The sequence below is a fragment of the Hydra vulgaris genome, chromosome 06, assembly GCF_038396675.1.
Source record: "Hydra vulgaris chromosome 06, alternate assembly HydraT2T_AEP".
Lineage (NCBI taxonomy): Eukaryota > Metazoa > Cnidaria > Hydrozoa > Anthoathecata > Hydridae > Hydra > Hydra vulgaris.
The window spans coordinates 5,583,690-5,608,286 of record NC_088925.1 but is presented as its reverse complement, the minus strand read 5'-3'; the positions used below and the strand labels follow the sequence as shown (position 1 = coordinate 5,608,286).

General features: G+C 31.1%; 1 protein-coding gene across 2 annotated transcripts in view; it reads right to left on the bottom strand.

Moving 5' to 3' along the window:
* Window positions 1-5,341: 5,341 nt before the first annotated feature.
* The window catches only part of LOC124814246 (uncharacterized), a 37,672-nt gene continuing 18,416 nt past the window's right edge, over window positions 5,342-24,597 (bottom strand). The window contains exons 2-5 of one of the 2 annotated variants that reach the window (XM_065799055.1): window positions 23,971-24,034; window positions 12,536-12,744; window positions 9,345-9,632; window positions 5,342-7,292 (exon numbers count right to left, since the gene is read on the bottom strand). In XM_065799055.1, coding sequence (XP_065655127.1) covers window positions 5,532-7,292; window positions 9,345-9,632; window positions 12,536-12,744; window positions 23,971-24,034 — 2,322 coding nt within the window. In that variant the 3' untranslated portion in view covers window positions 5,342-5,531. The remainder of the gene's footprint in view (window positions 7,293-9,344; window positions 9,633-12,535; window positions 12,745-23,970; window positions 24,035-24,597) is intronic. The other variant, XM_065799056.1, reaches the window with a different exon arrangement.

The window sequence follows — 24,597 nt, the reverse complement described above, 5'->3', positions numbered from 1 at the left end:
AAATCCGTTAGGTAAAGGACCAAGGTAATCTATGTTAAGTGTGTCCCAAACTTCCGATGGTGTTGGTGTGATTAATAGTTCGGCTGGCGGATTTTATTTACCAAGTGCTTGACAAATTGCACATTGTTTTATATATTGTTCTACTTTAGTGTCTAGGCCAGGAAAGTAAACTTTCTGTCTAAGTAGTGCTTTGGTTTTCTCGAGTCCCATGTGACTATTTGCGCCAGTTGTATAACCGTAATCTCTAGTAATCGTGGAATTATAATTCAATTTGCATTTAGGATAATGTCTGATGTTTGATTTAATGTAAGTTCTTGGCTAATCTTACGGTAAGCAAGTAACTCCATTTAAAACTTTCTTATTTCTGGAGGACAATTCGGATGTGTTAGTTTATACCAGGTATGAGTGGCGACTAACTCTGTAAGTAATCGTTGAATAGGGTCGGCTTTGGTTTCTCATACGCTCAATGCGAAGTGGTACTGTGGTTTTTTAAAACTTTGACAACAGCTTCGTGATCGCTGAGCATTTTAAAAGGGTGTCCAAACATGTATGTCCTGTTGTGTTCGCAGACGTACACTATAGCTAAACATTCTCTTTCCAGCGTAGAGTAGCGTTGTTGTACAGGTGACAGCGCTTTTGATTTATAAGATATGAGTTTAAAGTCTTGTTTATTTGGCGTGTTTTGTACAATGATTGCCGATATGCCTACAAGACTTTCATCAGTGAAGACTGTAGTTTCTATGTTGGGATCGAAGTACCCAACGCATGAGTCTGATGTCATAGCATTTTTCAGTTTATCAAACGCACGCTGGCACTCAAAGTTCCAGTTCCATGATGAATCTTTATGAAGAAGGTTTCGTAAAGGATAAGTAATTGTACTGTAGTGTAGAATGAAATGCTTAAAATAGTTCATAAGCCCGAGAAAGCTTTGGAGAGCTTTAGTGTTTTCTGGTATAGGCATTTGATATTATCAAGTTTTTCAGGATCTGGTTGCATTCCTTCTTTTAAAAATATAAATCCAAAAAATTTGACTTTTTCTTTTCCAAATAAGCATTTTTCAAAGTTTAGAGTTAAACCTCTCTGTTTGAATAATTTGTGTAATATTGAATCGTGTTGTTTTGCATTTAAAGCAAATATTAAAACAACGTTAACAATATTAAGTTCTTTCTATATCTTTCAAAACTTCTCGTAAAGCGTTTACTAGTTCCTCCTGCGCAGAATTTTTCTCCAAAATTAAGTTTTTTGAAACGTTTAATTTGAGTTTCGGATTGAAAAGTAGTAATTGATCTCGATTCTGGCGCAAGTTCGAGATGATGAAATGCCTTCATTAAATCTAGTTTTGAGAAAACGACTGAGTCTACAGGTTTTATAATAACATCGTCTAGGGTTGGAGTCGGGAAGCGCGTTCCTCCAATAGCTTTGTTAGCGGCTCGCATCTCTACGCAAATCCTTAGGTTACCGTCATTTTTTGGAACAATTACCATTGGACTTATCCAGGGTGTTGCTTTGTCCGTTACCGTTTCAATTATTCCTTCTGCTTCAAGCTTTGTAAGTTCATCTTTAACTTTTTCTCTAAGTGCAAAAGGAATTCTCCTTCCTTTTTGTGCGACTGGTGGTAACCTTTTATTTATTTTCAACTTAACTTGGAAGTTAGAAAGTTTTCCTATTTTCCCGCTAAAAACAGAATTTTTGTATTAGTTTATAAATGGTTGTAATCATTTTGGAACGTTTAGAAGGAGAGCATTGTTCCACATGGTTGGCAAACTTGTTGTTCACTGTCGCCATAATTATTTTGTATTGTTTTTTGTTTGTTTAAAAGTTTCTCATTGACGTCAGTATGTACTAGAGCTTTGTTCCATTGTGTTAAACCGAGTAACTTGGCGTCGTTTCTAGATAATAGATTTTTGTGGTGCGTTTTAATCACGTGGAATATGGACTGAAGGAATTTCGTTTGACTTTCTATCACGGCATTGATTTACCCTTCAATTTTAAGTTTTGGATTGTTATCCCCGTAAGTAATAATCTGTGATTTAGATTTATATAGACGAAGCGGTCTTTTGATTAAATTGTTTATCTTTTCAAATGTTTTAAAGTTTAGAATATTGATAGAAGCTCCGGTATCTATTAAAATAGTTATTGGTATATTTTCTATATTAATTGTTACCTCGAAGTTTTTTGACTGCGTCAGTATTTATCTTGTTAGCATTTACAGAGTACAAGTCTCCTTGATTTAACTTTGCACGAGGGTTTTCGGATCATTGATATCTTTGTAAATTGTATTTATTGGTTTCGTATAGATTTTTTTATTTCTTTGGTATTTCTCTCGATGTGTTGTTGTATTCTGTTCTTTTTGTTTCTTACTTTTACAGACTATTGCAAAATGTTCAATTTTCCCGCAGGAGTACCAAGTTTTCCCTAACGCTAAACATGCATTAGTGTGCAGGAATTCAGTTCCGCATCGATAACAAATTTTTTTCAACGACTTATTTATAATCTCACGTTGTTCTTTACTGATTAGTGGTAAGTTTGTTTTCTTGACTGTATTTACTTCACTATGTTTATTCGTTTCTTTCTCCAGTTCTTCTATTTGATTGTCCATCAGTTCGAATGTTTTTGCAGTAGTTAACAAATTTTGTAAAGTTTTGTTAGGATTTTTTGAAATGTTTGTACTAAGCTTAATTTGTTGTTCAATTTCTTTATCTTTATCGGCAAACTCGCATTTAAGAGGTTGTTCGTGTAATCGAACGAAAAACTGCTCAATGATTGAATCTGTACGTTGAGTGATTTTATCTGTACTTTTCCATTTTACGGAAAATAAAAATTTCATAGCTCGGGTTTACTTGGGGTTTGAAGTGTTCATTAAAAGCTTCGACAGCTTGCTGGTATGTGATCAGCGTATCTTGCGGTATAATGTTTTCATAAATTTCGTAAGTGTTATCTCCAATTAAAGTAAAAAGTAACGAAAGTTTTTGCTTATCATCTGTAATTATGAATGAATCGCAAAGTAACTCGAATCGTTTTATGTAGCGTTTCCAGTTAGAAAATAACTTACTCGCATCTTTAAATCCTTTTATTTATTTATTTATCTTCGTCGCCAATTTGATAAAGTAAAACAACCTTTATGCGTACCGTAAACCGTAAACGTACTGTGCCCAACCAGTGGGCACAGTACGTTTTTAAAACGTTCTTTGGACGTTTTAATTAGGTTTAAACCTTTTATAAACGTCTAAAAACCGTTTTAAAACGTTTTAAAAACGTACCGCGTCCACTGGGATCGCTTACTTCTATATAATAATCTTTTACAAAATTACATTAACATAATTATAGTTTTCTTAAGATCTCCATCGCGGAGCACATTCTTACACTGGCATGCTAAATAATTGAGCAGCTTTGTTGAATGAAAGTTCACTACTACTTATTTTGCCACTGCAAACCGACTTGGTCTTTGGTGTATGCTTTTTATTGGGGGGGAGGGGGGGGGGAGGTTGTAATTTTTTTTTTGAGGCATGCTTTATATTATAATAGATTAGATAATAATTGATTTAAAAGTTAAACGAAGAATTTATAAAGATTCATTATATAAACGGAGGCCTGGCCAGGTAAACCAATACGCGTCCACCCCTCGTTAATTATTAAAATTTTTACAGTTAGAAATTGTAAAGTACATAACTTTATTCGGTTAACCATGAACGTATTAGAGACAATCTCTTATAAGTCCATGGTTTAACATTTTCTACGCACATATCTGTAAGTTTTTACCTAAGAGCTTTGCATTATGCAGCAAAGAACATATAAATCATGAACTAAAGTTTCTAATGGAAATGTTCATAGAAAATGGTCATGATAAAAAAATACTTTAAAACATTGTCAAAAAAAAAAAAAAAAAAAAAAAATTAGCAAAATAATCAACAAAATAACAACAATAACATCAAATAACTAGAATATAAATAATATAATTCTCTATCATGGGTATCAAAATTAAGTATTCAATTTAAAAAAGATATTTAAAAATGCAGGGTATAAATCATCAAAAAACTTTCGACAGTTAATAAATGAAAAAAAAAAGCCTCTACTTCCCAACAACTCTTATGCTAAGTCTAAAAGCTAAAGTGTTCGTGTGGAAAATTCTATGTAGGTAAAACAAAACTCAAGGTTTCAACACGCATTTGCCAACATCAAAAACATATTTTTGATGGAAAATGGAAAAATTCGGCGGTGAGTCTTAATGAAAAACTTTAAATTTCGAAAAACACCGAGAGAAATGTCAAGCAAAAATTTTTAAACCACTCATTTTCTACCGTTTACTATAAGAAATGAAGAGATCATTCAAAAAATAAATATAGAAATGATCGTTGTGGAACAGACCTCACATGGCCCGTTTTTTACGAGGATGGACAGCTAGTTTTTTATTATTTTCAAAACCTTATTGGTAATCGTTGTTTTTATATAGATATAGATTGCGTACCAGATATGGACCGCATAACTCTGAAAACTTCTTTTATTCCAATGCGATCGTTCAAATCTACAAAAAAATATAAAAAATCATTCTTAGTTACATCGAGTTGCTAAATTAAATTATTTTAAAAAAAAACAATTAAAAATGTAATAAAACATTAGCCTATTGTTTAACACGGTTAATCAAGAACTTGAGAACCTGAACGAATGGTTTAAGGCCAACAAACACTCCCTAAATGTCGAAAAAAGTAAATATACTCTTTTTACAAAATTATCAAAATCTGAAACTATACCCTTAAAACTACCTGATTTACTTATTGATAAAACCAAAACTTTAACGAGAATACTCAATGAGGTTTTTGGGCATAATACTTATATTATAGTTATTTTATGCCTTATAAATTGACGGAACATCTTAATTCATCTTGTATGGTACTTAAAACATGTATGGTATTATTTATTTTATAATACTGTGTGTGTGTGTGTGTGTGTGTGTGCGTGTGCTTGCGTGTATAATAAAAATAAAAATAGAATAAAAGAGAGAACTTAAAAATATAATAAGAAGAAATGATTTTTTTTTTCTTTTTTTTTGTAGACAGTAAATTGATTGTTAAGACAGTTCTCGCTTCAATTTCTTTATTCCATTTTCATTTTTATCAGCTGTATTTTTCAGTTGTATTAACCGGGCTGGATGATAAGACCATGTCTGCTGCCAGCTCCGGTCGAAATTTTTATGCGTAATAATTTTATATTGTAAAAACATTATAAAGTTTATTTTAAATGACGAAATAAATCTAAATAATCCAAAAAAAAAAAAAAAGGTCAAGTTAAAATATACGACGAGCTAGATAAATTATTTAATACTATTGTTTAATGTAGAAAATAATTTTGAGAAACAGTTTTATTGTTTATAAACATTTTCAATAGTAACAATTAGCCAACAAATATATATTTTAGTTTCAGCGACAAACTCACATGAAAAATCCCAATTTTTTAATCATACTGTTTTTGAAATTGTCATTAATAATATATCAATTCAATCTTCTCGGATAATGATCACTTTTCCAATAGAAGCATTAAAATAATCTGTTAATCATTTTATTTGGACAGAATCTTTGATAACAAATTCCTTTCATGAAGGATAATAACCGACTATTCTTTATGTTGTCATCTAGTTTGATATCTAGTGGATGACTTTTGTGTATACTTATCTCTTCTTCAAAATTAGAATCAAGTATTGACATATGTAACAGTGATGAAAGCATATTTTCTTTAGGTTGACATTGCTGGTGACGTTTTGAATTTGTATCGGAAACTATTGTTTGGTCACATTTTTTGTTTTCGTATTTGTATATTTCTTTGTCAGCATTTCCACTGTTAAAATGACTTTGTTTCAAGTTATTTGTTTTGAGATTGATTGAAGTTTGTATTGCATTATCAACAACGTTACCTTCACACAATTTATTATGTTTTTTTATGTTATCATTTTCTATTAAAGGATCTCTTACAGCAACAGCAGCATTTTCTGCAATTTTATCACTTTCAAAAATACTGTTTTCAATGTTAACAGCGGAATTCGGATAACTTTGATTCCTATAATTTTTAATATCATTAAACTTTTTGAGTTTTTCATTCATTTTTATTTCTGTTCCAAGCTTATCTATCTTCTTAAACATTGAATTTTGTTGTATTTTTACAGGTTGCATTTTCACATCAATAGTTGATTGAGGACTTAAATGGGAGCCATTTAAGTCCTTTTGTTTTTTATCAACCTTCTTTCTTTTGCTCCATCTTTTAGAACTTTTTTTGCCATTTTCCCAATAAATTTTTTGTTGATTACTGAAAGCTATGTTTTCGTCTGAACTAATATGACATTCTTGATAAAACAAGTTAGTTCTTGTTTTGTTGTCTGTAACATCAGTTTTGTTGTCAGAACCCAAATTTTTATCACAACTCTGTAAATCAGACGAGGTTGAGTTTTCTACATTTTGGTATATTAAGAACTCATTTTCTTTCTGCTGTTCCATATTTTGTTGAACAAATTTTTGTGAGATTTGCTCATCATTTTGTTTCTCTTGATCTAATTCAGTTGAAGGACACGAAAACTTGTTTTGCAAATTATGTTTCTCCTGTGGTATATAAAACAACTTGTTCTGAATATACGCTGTTTCAGGTGTTGGAAAAACACTTGTGTGTTGCAAAGGATGAAATGTTTGTAAGTCCATAAACTTCTTTTGAACAAGATAATCGGGGACCACGTTTAACACATTTTCTTTGAAGCTAATTGGATACATTGGACTTGCAGACAAAGGGTAAATAAAAGGACATTGTTGAAAGTTTTGATATTGAATTTTTTGCAATTGATTTTCATGCAAACGGTTTTGATTCAGATTTGAAAAAGTATTTTGTGGAGCAAATGCTCGTAAAAGTGGGTATGTTAAACCAGGGCGTAATTCAGGGCGTATCATAAACGGTAATGTATGAAATGACTGATGATAAAGAAACGATTGATCAATGTAATTTATCTTCTGTAACTCTAAAATTGGTGGTTGAAAAGGTTGTAAAAATTGGTTATTTTTAGTATGGTTGGATTTTTTCGATCTCTCTTCTAAGTTCTCTTCAAGTTTCTCTCCAACGTTTTGTTTGTTATTTCCAAAATCAAATTGATAGGGAAGAGCAAAATACGCTTTAAACTTAATTAACTCTGATTGGTTGTACGGAAAAACACAATTATCGAGTAAAGAAAAGATCTCAATGGCTTTTCTCGGGGTATCAAAGTTGATAAATACCATATTTGGCGCTCTATGATAAGTTGGTTCTACTTCAATTTTTTTAATCTAAAAAAAAAATTTAAACATTGGTGTTTTCAGCTAATTATATTACTCCTTAATATATTGATGGCATTATGCACAGAAGTGTTAAGTACAACATTTGGTCAAATTGAGCTAAGTACACAAAAATTGTCGTATTTTTTCAAACATTACTGTGCCCAAATATGGTAAGTGTACGATAAATTGTTACGAGTCTACTAATCGTTTAAAATGTTACGAGTCTACTAAATTCTTACTAGTTTACTACTTTTAAATCACATCTGCGGCACTTAACACTTCTGTGCATAATGCCATCGATATAGTATATATATTGTTTTGTTTTTGGTTTATCGTAGTAATTAATATAATATTTAGTTAACGTCTTTAAAAAAACGGAAGAAGTTTTTAAAACGTTATTTAATTTTAAATTGTTGTTAAATATTTCATTTATAGAATAACTTAATGCATATAAAACGTCATTGTCATTCTTAGTATTAGGGGCCATCCATATATACGTACGCACCGAGGGAAAGGGGGTGTCCCAAGTTGAGTAACTTGCGTATGAGTGCATATGGGGGAGGGGGAGGGGCCACTAAATGTATGTACGCAAAACGTAAAGGTGTTGATGGATTGAGGTGGCAGTTCAAATTCACTTGCCCATTAATAAAAGGTGAACGCCGCTTACATTCATGGCCTGCTAAGGTTATAAATATTGAACAGCGCAAAAAAAAAAGTGTTCACGTTCGCCTGCGTGAATGATATTGAGGGAGGGGGTTAGACCACCGAATGTACAAAACTTATATGAAGGAGGAGGGGGTGGGTGGGTGATTGGGTGATGGAGGTAAGACCACCGTGGGGTAGGGGGAGGTAAGACCACCAAGCGTAGGTACGCATAGGCAGGGGAGGGGGGGGGGAAGAAATAAAAAGTGTACGAGATGCAATAGGGGGAGGAGAAAGGGGTCCAAATCTGGAGATTTTTGCGTACGTAATATATGGATGGCTACTTATGCTTATAATATCTTTACACTATATTACCGATATATATATAATTTTACATCACTAGGCCTTTGTATATAATCTTACATGTTAAATACTTTTTTTAACTCACACTTGTTTATTTTTTTATTGTAATTAGTTTTTAATTAGTTTTTAGAAAATAAATAAAAAATATTGCTATCAACTATAAGCTTTCTTAGCAACTTGTTGTTGTGGTAAGTGTGGTAAAGTGCTTCAATAAAAAGAGCTCAAACACGAGAAGAAAATCCATTTGCTTTAATTCATTTGTTTGTTTGTTTTTAGATTTGTTTCTTTGTGTCCAATTCAAAAGTATTTTTATCGTATTAAATATTATTTAACAAATAAAGTTTAGTAAACGATCAGTTATTTGATTTATTTATTAGTGAACGGATTGTAATTGCTTTTTTTAGTGTTTAACGGGCAAGGGTTTTGAGGTTTTTCAATTTTTGAATAATTCTCAATAGGTAGATTAAAAATCCCTAGATGTTAGATTTGCGTCATTCCTAAAAGTTACTAATCTCACAAACTAAAAATAGCTGCCACAATCCCGTTCGCATTTTTAATCCTCTTATTTTAAAAGATTTAGAAATTTTACAGTCTTAACTTTGGAATATTAAAAAACTGATGAAATCTGTCGATGAATATTGAAGTTTAGATTAGTAACACTATTAAACTCAGTAACACAAATTTAGAGTTGGATAAACAAGTTTAGAGTTGGAAAAACAAGTTTAGAGTTGGATAAGAGGTGTTAGAAACACAAGTTTGAATTTTTTTGTTTTTCTCGGGCTCCAATCACTGCTTTTTTATGCGAAGCATTTTTGTTAGATATAAACACAACTAAGTTTGAAGTAAGATTCATTTTAGTATGTTATCTATTTTAAACACACAAAAAAACTCAACAATATCTGCTATGACATGTAATGAATCTAAAAATGTTCATTTTTAAATTAAACAGTTATTCTGTAGTCTGAGTTTATTTAAGAGTGGAGTATAAGTGTGGTTAATAAACCAAAGTATAAGTATGGTTAACAAACCTTGTAATCAGTATAAAGAATTATTTACCATCACAAACTTCAATGGCACGTTCCTTCGATCAGGAGAAATACCTCTAAGAAACCTTCGTATTTTTTTTTTCGTGAAATCTTTAGGAAAACCTTCTACTTGTATTGTCTTTAAATTAAATAAGCATGCTTCTGAAGTAAAATCTTCTGGTAGAAGCATAGCTTTCATAAAACAACCATGACGACTTTTTTCGTTTATAAAATTTATACATTTTTCTGCACTTCTTAGGTCTTCGTAGACAATCCAGCCGTACCTCAAGTTTTTCTTTTCTACCTTAACATGTTGAAACTAAAAGAAAATCATTGTTTTATTATTATTTGCAATCTAATATGTGTTTATTCGATTATAAAAAAAATTCAGGTTTTATTTTAGCGCAATTTATTTTTATTTGTTTTTATTGTAATTAAAAAAATTTGATGAGGCGCTCCAAAAGTCTTAAATATAAATGTAGGTTTAGTCTCATTTACGTCGTAAACGTTTCATAAAATTGATATAAAAGTCAATAGACTCTTATTTATTTTTCTGCTAACTATACTAATATGCTAACTAATGCTATGTATGGGGGACTGCATTTAATGAGTTGGTTCTATTCTGCTCTGTGATAAGACCATTACGCCTTTTTAGTGCTTCCACCTTAGAAAATAATATTTAAAAATATTTTTTTCTAAGGTGGAAGCTCTAAAAGGGCGTAAAACATTGTTAAATGATAGAAACCGCTCCGTAAAACATTGTTAAATGATATAAACCTATCTAATAATATAAATAATATAATCCATAAATTAACATAAATCTCATAATTTAAACTTCATGGCTGTTTTCAAATTTTCCCATTTTCAACCTATCGATTAGGCTTAAGGGCAATGTCCGCAATTTTTGTAAAATTAAAAAATATAAATTAAAATCATCAAACGTACATAAGACTAACATTAGGAAATTTGGCTATGAATTTTTGATGAAAAAATTTGAAAGAAGGCAAAAAAAAAAAATCACCAAAAAAGTTGAAGACTTCGCAATAAAAAAATTTAAAAGTGTAATGACTTTGTGATTAAATCGATTGTTTAAAATTGTTAGATTGACTTTTGCTTGCTTCAATATCAAGCAAGCTTGTTTTAATTAACTCAATAGCATACTTAATTGAAATATACGTTCTTACACATAAAGAAACGGAGAATATGTTGATTTTTTAAAGAACATTTAATACTAGTTCATTGCAGAATAACTATCTTTTAATTACTCATTTGGGTGTTATATGCAACTCAATCGGCAATTAATTTATTTAAACTGACACAATGTTTGTTTATAGTTTATGTTTATATCTGAGCTATTATTGTTAATTTTACATGTTTTAAATTTCATATAACTTAAGTGAAGAGGATTTATAAAGTTGCATAATAAGTAGCTTGTAACCCTGCAGGAGTTACATAATACGTAGCTTACAACCCTGCAGGAGTTACATAATACGTAGCTTACAACCCTGCAGGAGTTACATAATACGTAGCTTACAACCCTGCAGGAGTTACATAATACGTAGCTTACAACCCTGATTTGAATAATTGATCCATGTACAACAAGTACTTCATTTTGTATTTATTGATTTTTTTATATATATTTGAATGGTAAGTTTCGCGTGAATTTGTTAAGCTGTTATTAGTTGACTTTTTATAACGTCGTCGTGTGATTTATAACGTCGTCATGTGATTTATAACGTCGTCATGTTATAGTTAATCATTTCCATTTAAAAGTGTTGGAATAGTTGTTGCACCTAAAGACTTTAGCAAGTTAAATATAAAAATCTCTCATAAGCTGTTACTGAATTCTCTTCTTTCAGGGCCTTTTTTGCTTCTTTCAGGGCCTTTGATTGCTTAATTACACTGGTCTGCGTCAAAAATATTCCTAGGGTTTTTTAGGTGATTCTCAATGAAATTTGCCTTCTAAATCCAAATCTAGGATTCAAATTTCACAATCAGGTCTAGTTTTGAAGATATAAACTTAGGGCTCTATAAGGCATATAACAGCTAAGTGTCCATTTTATTACAATTCCCAGGTGACAGTTGTGTATTAATATATCTATAAACAGTATCTAAAGTGTGAGTGAAAGGCGCTTTATGCCTCAAGTGCTTATATTGGCGAAGCTTCTCCTGCTTATGCCAACAACTAATGCTGTAAGCAAAAGGTCGTTTTTCCCTTTAAGATGCGTTCATAAAGATAAGACTGACGCATTCATTATGATTGGAGTTGCAAAAAAGTTGATTGGAAAGAAACACGATTAAACATTTTTGGACGTTTCTTCAAGATATTTAATGTCAACTAAAATATGTTAGCACATTCACCCAAACATAAAAAACTGTGGAAAAACTTTTTAAATCAAATAGATTATAAACAAAATCCCCTTTATTATACATTGCAAGCAAAATCATAAGGTTTTATTTTGATTCGCCTTCAAAGTATTTGACTTACCCAGTAGTACTGCCCTTCCCCCTCCCCCCCTCCCTCCCAAAAAAAGAAAAAAAAAAAAAAAGAAAAGAAAATTTTCCTACAAGCCTGAAACATGAAGTAAACGTCAAACTTGAGCACGTCTTATACTTATATTAGATGAGGATGCTTGTTAAATTGAGTGATTTAATCACGTGAAATAATTACTTCAAAACGTCACTAACTCAAAATATGAGAGCTATGCGTTACTAAGTTATGTTTTCACTATTCTAAAAAAATTATATTCATAAAGTGATTTTAAATTTTACTTAATAACATTATTTTTTTTTTATTATGTTTGGGTAAAATTTAAAACCACCTTATTTTTTTATTTTGTTATTATTATTTTTTATTTGGGAAGGATACTTTATTAGGGTATTTTTCGATGAGGTTTGTGTTGTCATAACTTTTCAACAACAAATATTATTATATAAAATCTGTCAATAAATATAAACTAAGTTTATGTTAATAAAATATAAAACTTAGTAACTTATGGCCTTGACATTCGGGACTGGTGGGATAAGTTTTAAGGTATTTTTAATAACTGCATTTTTTTTCAAAGCATCCTCGTTTGACAAAAGCGTGAACATAATCAAGTTTGAAGTTTGCTCTCAAAAACCAAAAAAAGCTACAGCAAATATTCTTTAAAATATTTTTTTCCCCCGTAAAACATCTTCTTGCTCCGTGGCTTATAACTTTATAAAAATATAAATACGTACTTTTGTAAGGAGTCTACCAAAAGGAGCCATAAACTCATCCATATAACCAGCATGAACTTCACTAGGAATATTGGTAACAATAACAATGGTTGATTTCACTTCAATATTTTTAATTGTATATACTTTACCTGATGGTGCATTCGTATTTAATACTTCTAATATTTTACTCACAATGCGGTGTTGCATTTGGAAAGGCGCGTATATGTCAACTGAAAAGTAAAGCAAAATAAACTGCTAGTATTAAATATTTAATAATAAGACTAGTAGAGTCGAAAATCTTACAAAGCTATTGTTACATGACAAAGAATAACATAACATGGCAATTAAAATCGCCTAAAGACTCCTTGTCTCCCTCCCTCCTTCCTGGCGTCGTCGGCCTTGCGAAATTGATAAATGGCAAGTTAAATACAATTGATAAATTATAACTTTTACAAACTTGACAATAATAAAATTAAGACATTTTTATTATAATTTATGAGAAAAAATTTAAGTTCTTTATATCTTTTTATACGACCTAGTACTTTATTTTCAGCACCGATATTTATTATAAATAAAAGAAAAAATTCTATAAATAATAATAGTAATAGTTTAAAGAACCAGAAAAAAATAAAAAGGGCCTAAGATATGGAACAGATTTAAAAATAACCATTTCATTTTTTCTACCGGTGGTATGGTAAGTGATTTATTTTATTATTTTTATTTATATTGTGCAGTAGATCGACACTTTTTATCATATCATCAAAAAAATATTAGTACTTTACAAACTTGGGTATAGTAGGGTTTTGGCTACTTGTAGTGAATCCTTTTTTACTGCAGTATGGAATAGGCGTAAGTCGCGGGGTAAAGCATAAGTGGCGATGACGGGATAAACTAGCTATTAGTGCAGATCCTCATCGAAACGCCAGTAATAATAGACGCGACTCTGAGGAGATGTTTATTACTTAATCACTACACAAATTATGTTTACACATTAACATTAATGTTTTTTTTTTCCATTCTGAGGCCGTTCATTGTTGTATGCATACTTTTTATTTTTTAAGTATATTTTGTTTTATTTATTTTTTGTTTGGTGATATATTTTTTGTTTATCTTAGTTCATATTAACTTAAAATCGTAACTTAAAATCATATCTAAAAATCAAGTAATATTTGAAAAAGTAGAAAATATATATATATATCGCCTTACAAAAATGTAAAGATTTAAAAATGTAGTGAAGTATTTAAGAAATTCTCTGAATAATAATAAAAGACGAAAATTGTGCATGTGAAAATTAAAACAAAGCTGAGTAATGAATGTATTATAATATAGCATAAAAGTTCCTTGATAATGGTAAAAATATGAAAATCAGCGGATAAGTAATATATAAAAAATAGTATAATAAGATAAACTAAATACTAAAATAAGACCAGATAAATTTTTTTCCCAAAATAATTTTTTGGGAAAAAAATTTATCTGGTCTTATTTTAGTATTTAGTTTATCTTATTGTTAGAGCACCCAAAATAATTTTTTAACCACTTATTTAGCCAAATAAGTGGTTAAAAAATTATTTTGGGTGATAAAGCAATAATATTAGTCGTGATATAAAAATTATGACCCAATTCTTAAGGAACATGTGATAAAAGTTAAACAATCACAGGACAAGGGTCAACGTCTTCAGGCGCATTACTTGTCAAATCGTTCTCAAAATGAATTCATAGGCCTTTGTGCAGCTGAGGTTCGCAGGCAAATTATAGAAGAGTGCAAGTCTGCAAAGCATTTTTCAATTATGGTTGATGCCACTCCTGATGTGAGCCATACTGAACAAAGTTCGTTTGTCATTCGTTATGTACATGAAAAAGAACCTGGAAAATTTTAAATTGAAGAGCAGTTTTTGATCATTGCAGATTGTGCCAAGAAGACTGGATCTGATATTGCGGAATTAATTCTGGAAACTTTGGAAACATTAAAAATTTGTTTTGAAGACTGCCGTGGCCAAGGCTATGACAATGGAGTCAACATGTCAGGAAAATATAAGGGTGTTCAAGCAATCCTACAAAAGAAGAACCCATTGTCTGTATTCTCACCCTGTGGTTGTCATTCATTGAATTTGTGTGGACAGAATGCTGCCTCAACCTGTACAGATGCTGAGACTTTCTTTGGAACTGTTCAAACCGTATATACGATCTTTTCTGCTAGTCCGCAACGCTGGGAAATATTGCAAAAGAGACTTCACGGTGTGTCTTTGCATGGACAATCAGGAACACGATGGACTGAGAGACTTGACAGCATTCGCCCTTTCTATAATCACTTGAGCCAAATCATTGAATCTTTGAAAGAAGTTAAGAGCTTGAATCTCACGCCTAAAGCAAAAACTGAGATTAGAGGTGCCCTAAAATATATGAGCTCCTTCAAATGTGTTCTCATGTCTGGAATTTGGCTGAAAATTTTCACATTGATTGACCGCTGCAACCAGGTCATTCAAGCAAGAAAAGCAACTATTGATATTGAGGTGGAAAATATTGAAGCATTGATTAGTCAACTCAAATCTGTTCGGGAGGAATGGCCTACAATTTTAGAAGAAGCCAAGTTAGTTGCAGATGTTGCAAAAATCAGTTCTGAATTTCCAATCCACAGAAAAGTGAAACGCAGAAGTTTTTTTGGGGAGCAAATTAAAGGTGATGAACAAATTACGGAAATTACAGAAGCAGAATCAGGAGAGGAGGCAACATTTCGGAGAACGGTTTTTTATCACATTTTAAATTCTGTAATTGGTGGACTTACTGCACGTTTCACAGCAATTCAAGAAATCCTTTCTATATTCTCTTTTTTGTGGAAGTATCAAAAACTGTCTGAAGCAGAAATCAAGAGTGCTTGCTCACATTTTTCGCAAAAATATTCTTGTGATGTGACAGAAAATGAACTGACTGAAGAATTGCTTCACATAAAACAAATTCATACTGCAAATTTTGGAAAGGAACCTCTTGCCCCATTTGACTTATTAAACAAAATTTCTGAAATGAAGCTCGGAGAACTCTTTAGAAATATAGTAATTGCATTGCGTATTTTTGCTTCAATTCCAGTGACAGTGGCTTCAAGTGAGCGTTCATTCAGTAAATTGAAGCTCATCAAGAATTTTTTGCGCTTAACTATGGGACAAGAACGAACAAGTGACCTCGCCATTTTGAGTATCGAGTGTCTATTAGCAAAAAATATTGATTTCCATGATGTGATTGAAAAGTTTGCTAAACAAAAGACAAGAAAAATAATATTGTAAGAAACAACAGCTGGACTATTTAATTATACTTATATTCCAGTAATATAATAAAAAAATTTAAGCAGGCCTTTTTTTTTTTTGGAGTAAAGGGGGTGGGCCCCTAAACTGAAGGATGCTCGGGGTCCCCAAATCCTGTGCACGGCCCTGTCTGTTAGTATAAAACAACTAAAACGTTCATTCTAGTGTTAATATGCTTTCAATACTGTTTTTCATACTTTTATATAAGTATCTGTTATTTTTATTTTCTAATCTTAAATATGATATAAAAATTGTTAAGGATATTGAAAGTTTGTAATTTCAATTCAGCACATTTCAAATAAATAAATATTTTTCTACTAAAAATAATATTTTACTATTTATGAATAATACAAGCAACTTTTATAACGTGGAACTATGTCAGGGTTGTGAAAATTGACATAATAATAAAATCGTATATCAACAAAGTAGTGCATTAAATATTTATACTATTTGCATTTTATTATTTGCATTGTTTCTTTACAAAAATAGTATTATAATAAATTTTACTCTATTGTAAACAATATTTTTTGTGTGAAACATAATACAAACACAAAAAAACTAACGAAATTTATATATATATATATATATATATATATATATATATATATATATATATACATATATATATATATATATATATATATATATATATATATATATATATATATATATATATATATATATATATATATATATATATATTAATCTTGACATGTTTCGTAGTTAACATACTACATTTTCAAAAGATAAAATTACTTTAAAACTCTGGAATATAAAATCAAAATTTGACAGAGAAATATTAACAGACAAATAGAATTGTTACAAACCAATAAAAATTATAATACACATTATGATAACGTAAATAGCAAAAAAAAATTATAAATAAAAAAAAAAAAAAACTAGATTGACAAATTTATATTATAATGAACAGTTGGTTTATTTAAAGATGGGTTTTCCCATTTAATATGGAGTGCTTCTTTAATTTTTAATTTGTTTTTGTTATGCGGAGTATCAAAAATTTTAAAACAATTATAGTTACTTAGATTTTTACAATTAACAGATCGCACTAGTCCGAAATGGCTCAAAACTTGAACTTGAGTTTCCGAAGTAACCTTTTGGGTGGATTAAAGTACACATGCTCCCATTTCAAAAAATGCAAAAATTGAAATCAAACTATTTCGTCCGAGAAAGAAAATTGATTTTGAATTTTTAACATTTTATGAAAAATGCCGGTTGACATAGTTATTGAAAAAAATGATTTTGACTCATTCTAAACTGGAAATACCATCCAAATGTTTCTATATGTAGCATATTTGAGTGTTTGAAATTTAACTTTTATGTTATTGTGTTTAAAAGTTTATAAAAATCTTTCTTTTTATTAAGATTTTCACTCATTCCTAAATAATCTAGTATAAGTATGTTAAATATTCAAAGATCCTAAATTTTCCATGTATATTTTTAAACACCTCATTTGTAAGTTCAAAGTCTAAGTAACTATAACAGGACAGAAATAATGCTTTTTGAATTAAGCTAAAAATGCTAAATGTTTTTTTCTCTTTTTTCTGGAAAAGGCATTGACCCTTAGTTGCTTTGGTATATGAATTGTGTCAAATCATGTTATTTCATTAAAAATGCCTAACTCAGCTAAATCCCATGATGATTGCAGAAAAACTGTTTGTTTTCTTTGTATAAGAAAGTCTGAAAGAGTTTTAACCTCCTTCTTGATTGAGCGAGTCAAAGAAATATTTTCTGATGAAATTGATTTTGCCGAACAAATGGTTCCCTTGGGAGTTTGTGATCGCTGCGGAGTTAACCTTCAAAAAAGGCACAATGGCGAAAATGTGACACTTCCAAGTCTTTTTAATTTTGACCAAATTGAAACCCATCCCTTAACAAGAGGCCAGTGATTGTCTCATTTGCAAAACTGTGATTGTCTCATTTGCGAAATTGTCTTATTTGCAAAACAGTGCAAAACAGTGATTGCAAACAGTGATTGTCTCATTTGCAAAATGTGGTTGTCTCATTTGCAAAATTGGCCACCTCAAGCTAAATGAGAGACACCCCTTGGAAACCTCAAGCATTCCATCATCATCATCATCATCATCATCATCATCATCATCATCATCATCATCATCATCATCATCATCATCATCATCATCATCATCATCATCATCATCATCATCATCATCATCATCATCATCATCATCGTCATCATCATCGTCATCATCATCATCATCATCATCATCATCATCATCATCATCATCATCATCATCATCATCATCATCATCATCATCATCATCATCGTCATCATGATCAGAATAAAATCAGTGCATTTACAGATAAAATTTTGAACTCTCTGCATTTACAGATGAAATTTTGAAGAAAAGATATGTTTTTACTAATTATATAGTAAATCTTGGTATAGATGGAGGTGGCGGTTTCCTTAAAATCACCGTTGGAATCCAGGAGGATCTATCATCTCAACCACTCTGTCCACCTAAAAGAAAGTTATTGACTTCTCAACTTGGAAAGGACAGTAGTGTTATACGTCAGTTTCTTGTAGCCATTCCTGAAGATGTTCCAGAAAATTATGAAAATCTGAGAACAATCCTGAACCTAATTGCACCAAACAATGTGAAATACTTTGTTTCATGTGACATGAAATTGGCAAACATCCTGTGTAGATTGCAGTCACATACTAGTACCCATCCATGCACATAGTGTGATATAGACTCCAAGAATCTGTCCTTCAAAGGCAATCTTCGCACTTTTGGAACACTACGGAAGTGTTTCAAAGCCTTTGAAAATGCCGGTAAGGATAAAAAAAAAGCAAAGCAGTTCAAAAATGTCATTCATGATCCCCTTATCTCTGTGGAAGATGGAATGCTTGTTTTAGACGTTATTTCTCCGATGGAACTTTAGGGGTGTTGTTAATCACCTCTACAAAGCACTGAAGGACCGCTGGTCAAAGGCTGATGAGTGGCCATCAGCTCTTCACATTAAATGTTAGCCTTTTCATGGAGGTCAATTTGCTGGGAATCAGTGTCACCAACTTTTGAAAAACATTGATGTATTGCAACAGCTTGCTGAGAAAAATTGCGCTTTTGAAACATTTCCCATTATTGACACATTCAGGAAGTTTGATTCTGTTGTGACAGCTTGCTTTGGCAATGCACTGGATGAAAGCTATATTGATAAAATCAACAGCTTTAAAAGCTCCTATCTTCAATTTATCACATTCAAAACTTTGTTGCTCAGAATCTTTGAGGCGTTACAGCAAACAAGCAACTGAGTCTATTCATCACAGCTTCAGTGTTCATTGGACTAGATTTAAAAGGCCCTCTCATCACCCAGAATATGGAATGAAATTAGAAGCATCAGTAGTCGAATTTAACAGCAAACATTTGTAGAATGTAAGAAGGAATAATCGATGTGATTTTTAATTGTTTGGAAGAATAAATGTGAATTAAAATTGTTTAGTGTTTATCATTTTAACTTAATTGTGATAAAAAAGACTCAACATGTGCTTTTGCTATATTCAAACAAAATTTCTACAACTACCGCTTAGTACAGTAATGTTTGTTTTTAAACTAAGGATTTTCCTAAACCTATACATAGTGGCGGCGTTAGGGTAGGGCCTGGTTGGGCGATGGCCCAGGGTGCTGAATATAAAGGGGCGAAACTAATTGGTTATTTTACCCTTTACCTTTTCTTTTAATGGGGTTAAATTGAGCTAGGGGCGCCGTAGAAATTTCGCCAAGGGCGCTGGTAGTGCTAAAACCGGCACTGCCTATACATATACATATATATATATATATATATATATATATATATATATATATATATATATATATATATATATATACATACAGTAGCGTCCAAAAATTTTCGGACAGGTAAATTTTTTCATTTTCTCTCAAAAATTTCTAGTTTATTGATGTTGCAAACAAACACTTTGTAGTAATAATCAAAAAGCTTCATTTTTAAGTGATTGAGATCACGTGGTATAAGAAAAGTACAATATCTTCAGTGAGCGAGTTGGAATTAGATGGAGAATCAGTTCAAATGGAAATTCGTTTCGTAAGAGAGCACAATTTTATGGAGCCGGTCTGATAGACAAATTATGAAGAGATATGAACTTACGGGATCCACATAGATTCGAAAGAAGACCATATAAAACAACATATTATCAGGATAAAACGCTCGCGATACTAACAACAAAAAAGCTCTATTTGACAGCTATTGATTTAAATGAATAAATGAAACATTTGTATAGAATGAGTTGTAGTATTTCTAGTCCAAAGCTTTGTTTGCGACATGTAAATGTGTTTGGAAGACGCCCAGCCTAAAATCCATCGATTAACCTAACAAACTGAAATGGCCGACAAAAATTAGCGTTATAGCATCTAAATTGGGGTGGTTAACATTGGTCAAAATTTCTTTTTAGGGATGAAAACAAGTTTACGCTGTTCGGATCAGATGGAATCGAGTTTGTTTGACATTCAGTAGATATAAATACGATCCCAAATTCCAACTACTTACTGTTAAACATGGAGAAAGTAATGTAATGGTTTTTGGGTGTTTTAGTCGGGACGTATTGATCCTCTCAATTATACTAGAACTATTGATCAAGTAATATACTGAAACATATGTAAGAGCATTGTGTTACCTCATGCAATAGATAAAATACCTCATGGATGGATATAACAATAGGAAAACGATTCTGAGCACACGGACACATTGGTTCATGAATTCTTCAAAAAGTATAAAATTCGTGTTTTGAAGTTGATATCCTGATCAAGTGGCTTAGTTAAAATAAGATGCCGTTGATTATTTATGGCAACTTTTTGACAGTCAAATATTAGACATCAGGCTTACAAGTTATGCTAATTAATTCAGAAAAATCAAAGAAATATTGCCCTCAAATCCCATTGATGTTTTCATTAATTTAGTTGACTTTATGCCTCGTCGATGCAAAGCCATTCCTGATAGTAAAGATTGCCCTACAAAACATTAATGTGATTTTGCATTTCTATTAAACGTTGATCATAAAATAACTTATACTTCTTTTAGGGACCACACGGATCTTAGACCATTTGGTTCTGTTTATTAGTTAGATGACGCGTTTTGCTTTTTCAGTTAAACTATTATTAATGATTTGTAGAATAGTACCGACTATCTAAAGTAAAAATTCTTGATGCTGCGAATCTGCTGATTAATACAGTTTTTTCGTCATTATTCCCACTTTTTATCCATACAAGTTAAAGTTTGCGTAAGAAGTGCTTGGAAACTTTATTTTGGTATTGGTCAACAATTTGGATTTGTACTCTTTTGAGATAATAAGCTCTTACGCCAGCCATTTTTTAAAGGACAAAAGAATGCTGCAATGAGAGGTTACCTAATGTGGATTAAGTCAGAAGAAAGACAAACATATTTGATATTGTTATCAAAACAAACGTTTATGACTGATTACTCAATTATTGTTAGTCCCATCAGCTGATCCACATGACATAAGAGAAATTACAGATTTTGAGTGGTTTAAATTCTATCGGGTTGTTTAATTTCTTTCCGAAAATAAAGATTTGGTTTTATCTAGGTTGTCAGTCATATTCGTCTCATTATAAATGTATGTAATGGATGCTACCCTCAATTGTAACTTTCAAATTATCAAAATACTCGTAAATGCTTTTAACAGTCAGTCCGGCTCGGGCTTGTTCAATGTTTGCTTAGAGAAGTTGTGATGCAATAGAAGAATTCCGCTTAAACATTGAGTAAACAAACTCCTTTTCCAGAAAGATTTTCCTCAAACTTTCAAAATTGCACTCTTCGTTGATCCAAATAATGTTTGATGAACATTCCTGTTTTTAGTATGAATAAGGGAACTCCCCAATTTCCGCACTTAACTGTAGCTTTTGATGCCATATTTTCTTCTGTGGCAGAAAGAATGGTTCGCTTAGCATAGTCACAAGATGCCAACATGTTGGCATCTTGTCACTATGCTTTTTTAGCATAGTCACAAGATGCCAACAATTATTTTAAAAAATGGAGCTGCTTGCCTTAAGGACATTTCTTTTTTTTTTCCAACTTTTTTTATAGTCTCGTGTAGAGCATCGTCTGAGAAGTTTTCATAGTTTCTCAAGTCAGGTTTTTTCTCATACACTCAAACCATTGTAACAATACTGCAAAAATTAAAAAAAAAGTTATGTTTAAAGTCCACCCACTAAATAAATTCTGAAATATCTTTTTTATGTCATATCGTTGCAAAGAAGGGTTAATTTTTGCTGAAAGTCAAATGTCGTCAATAATACTGCGTAATATCAAAATATTTACGTAATGGAAAATATTAGTCATTGGTGTACCCTCATGGTCGTCCGGTGGCACGGGACGACTCGTTTTTTCAAAGGGCGACTGAAATTAAAAAAAAATGTCTGTCAATAGCCCGGCAGAACGACAGTTTGTTACTTAAAAAGTGTGTTTATTAATAAAACTACATTTTAACTGAAGTAGAAAAGCATCTAGAAAAATAGAGTGGATAATCAAATAATAATTAAATTATTTAGAAACTTAAACAACTTTATAAAAACGTACTGTATAAAAAGTTTAGCATTATGAAAAACGTCAGTAAAAACGCGCGTTAATTTTAAAATCAACTAATAAAAATTTTTTATTGGTTGATTTCAAAATTAACGTTCGTTTTTACGGACTATTAGAAACGTTTTCATAATGCCAAGCTTTTTATAAAGTATGTTTTTATGTTTTTAATAATATTTGAATATCAACTTTACATTATCTAGATGCTTATCTACTTCTATTTAAGTTTGGAATTACTAATGTTGTTTGAACCAGGCTCGTTGCAACCGGGAGGGCAGCTGGGGCATTTGCCCCCCCTCCCCCAATAATTTTTCAAATAAATAATTTTGAAAAAATTGACTGAAAAAATAATTAATAAATAAAAAAAGTCCTTAAAACTATTTTGGGGTAGTACTGCCCCTCCCCCTCCTTCCCCCCCATCCCCCCAATGTAATTTTTGTTCCTACGGCCCTGTGAACAAAGAATGAACTATAAAAGTTATAAGTACTTTATAAAAGTAATGACACTATTATAGTTTTATTACTTATATAATGCAGTGACTAGAGTCTTGTTACTTTTGCAAAAAAAAGTTTTTTTTTGTTTTGTTTTTTGTTTTGTAGCTTTTCCCGTAACAAACTTATAATAATTTGCTCCTTAAAAAAAAAGTACATGGCTTTGCATAAACTAAAATTTTAAAAATATCATTAGTTTCACCCGAGAAAAAAACAAACAAAAAAAAAATACCGGACTACTGATAATTATAGCGGACAACTAAAATGAGAAGTAAAAACTGTTTCAGTCGCCCGCGTGGCGACTGGGAAATAACCGTAGGGTACACCACTGTTAAATAAATACTCACATTTTGTTGATGTTTCAAAAAAGGTTCTAGGAAAAAATCCCCCAGGAAAAAATGATCATGGAAAAAATACCTTAGGAAAAAGAATTTTTAAAATATTTTCTTGAAATTGATATATTGCCTGCCCAAACCAAAACCCTAAGTCAATATAGCGACACTCCTTGCATGTTCCACCTATTTTTCGGTTGATGCATGCACACTCTTCGAATGTTCTACCTATTTGTCAGTCAATGTACGATCATTCCTTACATTATAAGCAGTCAATGTATGAACATTCTACCTATTTGTCAGCTGATGTATGTACACTCCTAGTATGTTCTACTTATTTGTCAGTCAATAAATGTACACTCTTGGCATGTTCTATCTGTCAGTTGATTTATGGGGAGTTTTTTTTCCGGGAGATTTTTTAACTGCTACCTTCAAAAACTACTTTTCTTTACAAGTTTCTTTGTGAACCAAATCACGACCACAAGGAATGTTTAGTGAATGATAAAATCTGTCAATTCGTACATGTATCCGCCGTTATTTTTTAAAACAAACACATGGAACAAATTGAAGTAGGAACGTTACGTGGTGAGTAACATTACGTGTTAAAAGACTCCACTTCACGGTAGTTAGAAAATTATGTAAATAATAATAATAATAAAAAAAAAATTAAACAAATGCGCTCAAGTGATAAAAGTACTTTTGTGAACGTGCTATAAAAGCTGGACGTGGAAACGCGTGCTTAAAATTACCTTCATTGTTGCATGTAGAAACATTCTCGAGAGGTAGGAAATGATTTATTTCATTTTGCAAAATCTAAAAATACAAATAGAGATGTGAAATAGATAAACTAAATATGTATATATTAGTGGCCTACTTTATAGCAAAGAGGTATAATATAGTTGGAACATGGAAGTATAAAACAGATGGAGGTTTAACCGCAATGAAATGTTTCGGGACTTTTTTTGTTTAAAATTAGGCGTTTAAGTGTTTCATTTATTTGTACTTTATAGTTGACACATATGGTTGTTACATTGATAGCTCTATAATTGGCTAATTTAACTGACACTTATTCTTCAAAAATATAGTTATAAATATAAATTGTAAGATAACCATTAAATACATTACCATCAATAAAAAAATAAAAAATAAAAATAAAAACTAGACCAACTAGAGTGGCAAAAACCAACAAAAATATAAAGATTTCATTTTACTTTAGCTTATTAATGTAAGATCTTTAATAAAAACCATGCATAATTTGCATGGGCATTGCTTGGGAACCCAGTTTTTTATTTTTAGTTTAAATTCCTTCAAAGAAGAAGATGATTTATAATCATTTCGAATTAGTTTCCAACTTTTTGGTCCTAGGTAAGATAGAG